The sequence below is a fragment of the Zalophus californianus genome, chromosome 5 (assembly GCF_009762305.2).
Source record: "Zalophus californianus isolate mZalCal1 chromosome 5, mZalCal1.pri.v2, whole genome shotgun sequence".
NCBI lineage: Eukaryota > Metazoa > Chordata > Mammalia > Carnivora > Otariidae > Zalophus > Zalophus californianus.
Genome location: NC_045599.1, coordinates 21,074,029 through 21,080,897, shown reverse-complemented (window position 1 = coordinate 21,080,897; position 6,869 = coordinate 21,074,029). Strand labels below are relative to the sequence as shown.

The following is a 6,869-nucleotide window of genomic DNA, read 5'->3' as shown; positions in this document are numbered from 1 at the left end:
ACAGTAAAACTCGATTCTAGGTATCTTCTTCAAGAGGAATGTCTTCCTCAGTGTCCTCTGCCACTGTCCCTGTTCCCATTTGGCTCTCCTATTTAAAGAGATTTTGAAAGGTCTTATTGTTAATAAGCTCAAAAATATGAAGCACTGAGCACAATGCCTGGCTCCAAAACATTAGCTATTATCACTGCTTTTATTATTGTTACTACCATTATTAATGACAACAGTACTGAAAAGGGGGGGAACACACCAGAAAGTATATTTCTCTATTTATCTCCCTCATTATCAAAGCTTAAAGAGGGGGGCCTGGGTGGCTCAGTCGTTAACCGTCTGCCTTTGGCTCAGGTCATGATCCCAGGGTCCTGGGATTGAACCCCACGTCGGGCTCCCTGCTCTGCGGGAAGCCTGCTTCTCCCTCTCCCACTCCCCCTGCTTGTGTTCCTCTCTCGCTGTGTCTCTGTCAAATAAATAAAATCTTTAAAAAAAAAAAAGCTTAAAGAAACAACTAGCTTAAACAAGAAGCCAAATTATTTTTATGAAAAGCAAAACGAAAACAGTATTTTTCTCCCCCCAAAATTGGGCTTTTTAAAGTTAAAAAAGACAGCAGATTAATATTAAAACAGCGTTTATTTGTTAATGTAACATAGGAAATTAAAGCAAGTTACACTATCTTTAAAAACACAGCTAATGCGTTTTAAGAGAAACCCTTCCCTCCCACCTCCCCATCCCCGCGTGAATTCAGAATCTAAGAGAAGTAACCATAAAACAAAGTTTTGTGGAATCCTTCATCCAAGAGTGCTTACATGATGATTAGGTTAATATTGCCTTCTTACAAAATTTCTCTTTTCTATTAAAAATTTTTGTAGCCTTGATTGTTTATTACAAAAAAATTCAGTACAAAAGTTTGATATATTGAAAAATGACCCCCCTCACAGCACCGTTATATATAGCAGAGAGTAATCAAGAGCAGATTGCTAATCTAGATGGAGCAATCTTCAGATTATACCCAGACACACAGTGGTTTAATTACCCTCCCGTCCCCTTCTCGTAAGAACTTAAAAAAACACACATACAAAAAAATGTCAAAAAATTTGAGGAACCCTTTCCAAACAGTACACAGTTAGTTCAGTGTCAATAATTCACATCTTGCAACAAAGAGTATGGATATGGTTTCTTTTACAAAACTTTCAGTGTCAAAAAAGGAAATTAAGGCCATCAGATTCGCAGCTTAAAAATTCACATAAAGGAAATACAAAAATATTCTGTGCTTCTGAGAAGGCTCTGCACTGCATGTTGGTAAGGATTACCATACTTCTTTATTCTGAGGAAGACCGTTGACTTGAGAAGTTTACATAATTGCACAGCTTCTATTGGATGCTCTTGTGGTTCCCTGATGAGGAAAAGTAGAAAGAAAAATCAGTGCTATGAAAGTAGATGACAGTACTTTCAACTAAGGCAGAGACAGGACAAATCCGTATTACCTGACTTCAAATACCCTTTGTAACCTTCTCTTACAGACTGCTTCCAACAAATTCCAGAACAGCGACACTGAACCCCAGCTGCACATTCAGATCCGGAGGAGCTTAAAAAAAAAAAAAATCTGATCTAGGTCCCTAGATCAACTAAATGAGAATTTCTCATTTAAATGGGGAAGTGGTATCTATTTATATGTAATTTTAAAGCTCCCTAAGTAATTATAATATGCAGCTGAAGTTGAAAGTGGCTGTTCAATAAATAACCTCCTTTTATAACTTGGGAAACAGGAGGTCAGCGGGTTCCATTCTGAACCACATCAGGGACTCCAGCTGGCTGCGTCCTCCGCTTATGCGTCCCAAAGCACGTGTTCTGGCTTCGTCCTCAAATGTGAAGTCAAAATGGCTCCCTCCATTCTTCTCTGTTACCACTAATTCCTTAAAACCTCACGGTCTGACTTGTGACCTACCTACCACCGCACTGGACTGAAACTGGCTTGGTGAAGGTCACAAAAAAACCCTTCTAATCGATTCGAAAGGCCACTGGACCCATTCTCTAATGCAAAGTCAAAATATTTACCATTTTGTCCTCCCTCTTTCAAACCTTGAAATCATTACCTACTCTGATCACAAAAGCTAAAAGCCTCGCACATCTCACTTCTTTTCCTTCTTGCCCCGCTCAAGTTCTGTCACCACGTCCTTATGAACCTCCATTCACGCAGTCCCTCCGTGTCTCTGCAGTCTCCCTGCTGGAGTCAACCGCGGATTCGGTGTCGGCGGCTCCCTGGCTCCACAGTGTGCAGAAGCTATCTGCCCAGGCATCCCGACTGCACACTCACCCCCGAGCTCCCCATTTCCTGTATGTCTGACACACACCCTCCAATACAACTGGACAGATATGCTTGGCACATAGGTCCTGACACATCCCCTGTGGTGAACGGAAGATCACCACAGATTCTCTGCCGCTCCTCCCGTCAAGAGCTGACGACTGTTTTACCCTCACTAGCACTGGAGATGGCCTCGAGACTCACTTCGGCTAAGAGAACATGGGCCTAGCCTTTAAGAGATCTGGTGCCCTCTTTCACCCTCCTGGAAGCCAGCCGCCATGTTATAATTAAGCTTTGGCTAAACTACTGAAAGATAAAGGAACATGGAGAGAAACGAGAACCTTCCAGCCCCAGCCACGGTCGCAGGTGGGGGCAACCGCATCATTAACTTCACTATCACGTGGAGCAAAAGAGCTAAGTGCCCAGCTCAGCCCAGTCAGACCGCCGCTCACGGCAAGTGGGAAATACTTGTTTGAAGGCACTAAGCCTTGGGGGGTGTGTTAAGGCAGCCAACAGGTAAGTGGAACACCCGCAGAACACCACAGGCTGTCTCCTGCTACCCAAACAACTGCCAGTCCTTCCAAATGCTGGACAAGCATACTTCCCAGAGACCCTGCCAGCTCTTCTGGAGGCCTTAGCTCTCCAGCACCTGCCCACTCCAGCTCTACTCTGAGCCACTTGTCCTGCACCCTGAGGCATCTCCTACGCTGTTACTTTCCTTTCGGTCACTACGATGCTTCCCAGTAAGGGCAGGAAATGGAACTTGTCCTTGTTTTCTTGTCCAAGCTAAGCCTAAAGTATCTGTTCTTAAACAGTCCTCCAAAATGTATGAGGAAGTATCCAAAAATTCATTCTACCTCATACAACCCACTTCAGGTGGTCCTCAACCCTTGCGGCTAACCACATACGAGAACATTTTTGGGGTAGGACTGGGGCCAATGAAGCAAAACGAAGAGATTTATAAGTCTGCAGACACAGAGACAAAGTCTTAGAAGGATTAAGGGCAGGAATTCTGATTAATCATCTGACTCAAACAGCTTGAGAACATAAACTGAAGGCTTACTACTTATTAATAATTCCAATTTAATTAATTAAAATCAAATTTGGAGTTTCTTTATTTCAAGAGCTCTCAAAAGCCCAAGCATCAGCTAAAATCTATCTTGTAATTAGATGATTAGGAACCTAATATAGCAAGAATTTTGTTTCCCACTGCAATTGAATATTACTCTGGTTTCTAAAGTTTATATGCAGATACTCTAATTTAGTGATCTAAACTTCTCTATCACAGAACTCTTCAATAATTTTTAAGCACGCATTCCAGCCCATATATACTTATTTATAAGAGATATACAAGTCCTACCTGAACACCTAGGTGCATTATAAAACAAAACTGAAATGTGACATAATAAGAAAACAAATGTTTTACAAGAAGTGCTCACGTTTTCTCCCAGTACTCGACTGCGCTATCTTGAATATCCCCCGAACCAAACCCACCTGGCCAATCACTTACGTGGTTCATCAAGTAACAGGGGGAAAAAACCAAACTCACTATTGATTTTGGTTTTTATGTAACTCTGTCAATGAAACTTAAAAATATTAGAGTTATACCTGCTGGTGGAAAATTTCTTCCTCTGCCAGCACTTCAGGCGCGTCTTCCTCACCCTCCTCCTCTTCGGGGATGGTGGTTTTAAAGACTGTACTTCTCTGAGCAACCTCCTAAAACAAGAGTGGCTCGATCTCAAGTTAAAACCACACTTAAAAATCACAAAGGCAGTTGGGGAGAGGGAAATTTTCTTTGCTTAGCTTTTAGAAACCGCACCTTTCCCACATTAGGGATTATTTTTTTAAAAAGAAAAAAGTGGTTCATCGATAGCTGTAGCTACTGAGCAGGAAATTTTGCATAACCGGTAGCAGCTCTTAGATTTTCAATATTCCCGGCAGGGGAACTACTGCTGTCCTGCGTGAAACACCTGCGGCTACATTTCCCAGGCTTTTGATCCCATTCTGCTCCTGAGAACTCTGTGAACCATATAGCACACTGGATTCTTTATAACACCCAGCATGAATTCAGCTTCAAGATCCTGGCTCCTAGCAGAAAGAAGGCACTAAATAAATGCTGAATAAAATGAAGGTGAAGGCCAAGTGCTGTGATCTCGGGGACCATGGTGGCAACAGTCCACCCTCAGCAACTGGTTCCTCTTGGGAAATGGAATCAAGACAGACGAGCACTCCCTACTACCAACACACTAGTGAAGAAGCTCCCGCATATTCCACACAGAAAACAGTCCCATCACTCACTCACTGGAGGCACGACAGAATGTAACCATTCCCTGCAGAAAGGGCTCACACGCAGGTGACGCTCCTGGACTTACACAATGCAGCAGTGTCTCTGTGTGAGAAGGCTGACCTGATGATCTGGCAGCAAGTAAATGAGGACGTCCTGCAGAGTGCCACAGAGCTGCTCACGTTATTCTGTACCAAATCATAAGGTCACTCAAGAAAGAGAACTCCACCGATGAAGATGCTAAAATTACACCAGTAAAAGCTTATCTGGAATCTAACACACAACCAGCTAGTTTAAAATGGCAGAGAAAGAAAACCAAAAACACCGTGTCGTACAAATGAGAGCTCCATTTTAAAATATGTCACAAAGGAAGCGAGGTGTACACTAGTGTTTTCTGGGGAATTTTGATTACCGTTGCATGGCCAAAGAAGAGGGACCATTCTGAGAGTTTCCATTAGCCAGAAACTTCAACTCTGGGAGCTCAGTCAGTGGTACACACACAAACGGCCATTTCACAAATAATAGCCTGCTGTGACCAAACCCACACTGACAAAAAGGCATGTGAATCCTTAGTTCAATTATAATGCTTTGAAGTAAGAGATCGATTGGGGGATGGCGGCACACAAAACAGAAAAAGGAATTCTCATAAAGATCTCAGAGTACCCAGCTTTCCATAATTCATCCTAAAATGAGGCAAGAAAAGTCAAAGAAAACCTGCTAGAGAATCTTACATTCCAGCTCGGGCAGCTGGTGACAAGTGTACACACCTCATCTGGAAATGCGGGTTCTTTAAGCATGTGACTTAAGAACATTGTCCCCAAATGCAAAACTCAGAAAAAGCAATTTGCCCAACAAAGTTAATCATAAATTAATTCAATTTAACTACTTTTAACGTAAGCATGTTGTTAAGCACTTTTCATTTGATGACACTTAAAAACCAATTAATCTAATGCAGAAAGCCTGCACAGAAAAATAAGTATGCTAAATAAGGTCTAAAAATTGATAGAAAAATCATAAAACAAATTTAGAACCAAAAATTGTTGGGAGGTTGAGGCCCAGGAAATTGTTATTAGTCAAGGTGCTAGTAGATAAATGTCTTTATCAAAAAAATTCCTCTCAGCAAGATATCCAGCCCTATCAAGTGCCCTAAAAGACCCACATAAATGATCTGTCTACAAAATGTATTATCTGTGGGTCCCTGTTAAGGCCTTGCACACATAAAGGGACAGGATTCGGGAGGACTCCAGCCAGCACCAGCCGATGAGCTCACCTCTTCCAGCTCTGCTCAGTCACGACACGCTGACAGCCTGAAGTCCCCACGGGGGGAGTGTGGGGTACCTATGCCACAGAAGTCAGCAAATTGTTACCTACAGATCCAAGCGGTTCTGGTGAGTGGAGGGGCCGACCATTAAACTATGATATCTCTGTACACCTACGTAGTCATCCACATATACAAAAGTTTCATTTATAACTATATTTCCGAAGGTACAGAGAGACTGCTTTCTTATTTCCCTCATAGAAAAACATTCTAGGGGCGTCTGGGTGGCTCAGTCAGGCGTCTGCCTTCAGCTCGGGTCATGACCTGAGGGCCCTGGGATCGAGCCCTGCGTCGGGCTCCCTGCTCAGCAGGAAATCAATCTGCTTCTCCCTCTGCCTGCCGTTCCCCCTGCTTGTGCTCACACTCGCCCTCTCTCTCTTTCTGGCAAATAAATAAATAAAATCTTAAAAAAAAAGAAATTAAGAAAAACATTCTATTTTAGCAAGTCAACATTTGCTCTTTTTAGTCGTCCACTATCCCCCGTCCTCGTTTGTCAAAGCCCCCGTTTTAGCTGGGTCCCCCTCTCTCCCATGGAGATGGGACACATGAGTCACAGGAGCAGAGTAGGATCGAGCTGTTGGAGGGGAGAAGGCAGCTCAAGCTAACTGTGTCCTCTAAACCCTCCCAGGGACTGGTTTAGAGGTGGGCCTGTGACCCAAGCTGGCACATACGAGTGACTTCCAGGATGGGAAACTCACAGGGAACAAGGCTCTTGCCCACAAAAAAACAACCTCGAACGATGCACCTCCAGGAGCATCCAGCACCCATGCTGCATCAACCAAGGAAGACACTCAGAAAACAGACACACAGAAGATCCCTGGGGACACTGGGTGAGCCACTGGATCAAGTCCATTATCTCTGGATTTTTGGTTGTGTGAGCCCGTATATTCCCATTATAGATTGCTCAAGTGCATTTTCTGACATTTCCAATGCCTCAGCAAGAGGAAAATACACGTAAAAAATGAAACTAA

The 6,869-nt window shown here is 43.2% G+C and overlaps 1 protein-coding gene across 1 annotated transcript in view; it reads right to left on the bottom strand.

The window, feature by feature from the left end:
• Positions 1 to 614: 614 nt before the first annotated feature.
• Positions 615 to 6,869, bottom strand: part of LMNB1 (lamin B1) — a 52,845-nt gene continuing 46,590 nt past the window's right edge. The window contains exons 10-11 of the mRNA XM_027606705.2: positions 3,905 to 4,012; positions 615 to 1,387 (exon numbers count right to left, since the gene is read on the bottom strand). Coding sequence (XP_027462506.1) covers positions 1,346 to 1,387; positions 3,905 to 4,012 — 150 coding nt within the window. The 3' untranslated portion in view covers positions 615 to 1,345. The remainder of the gene's footprint in view (positions 1,388 to 3,904; positions 4,013 to 6,869) is intronic.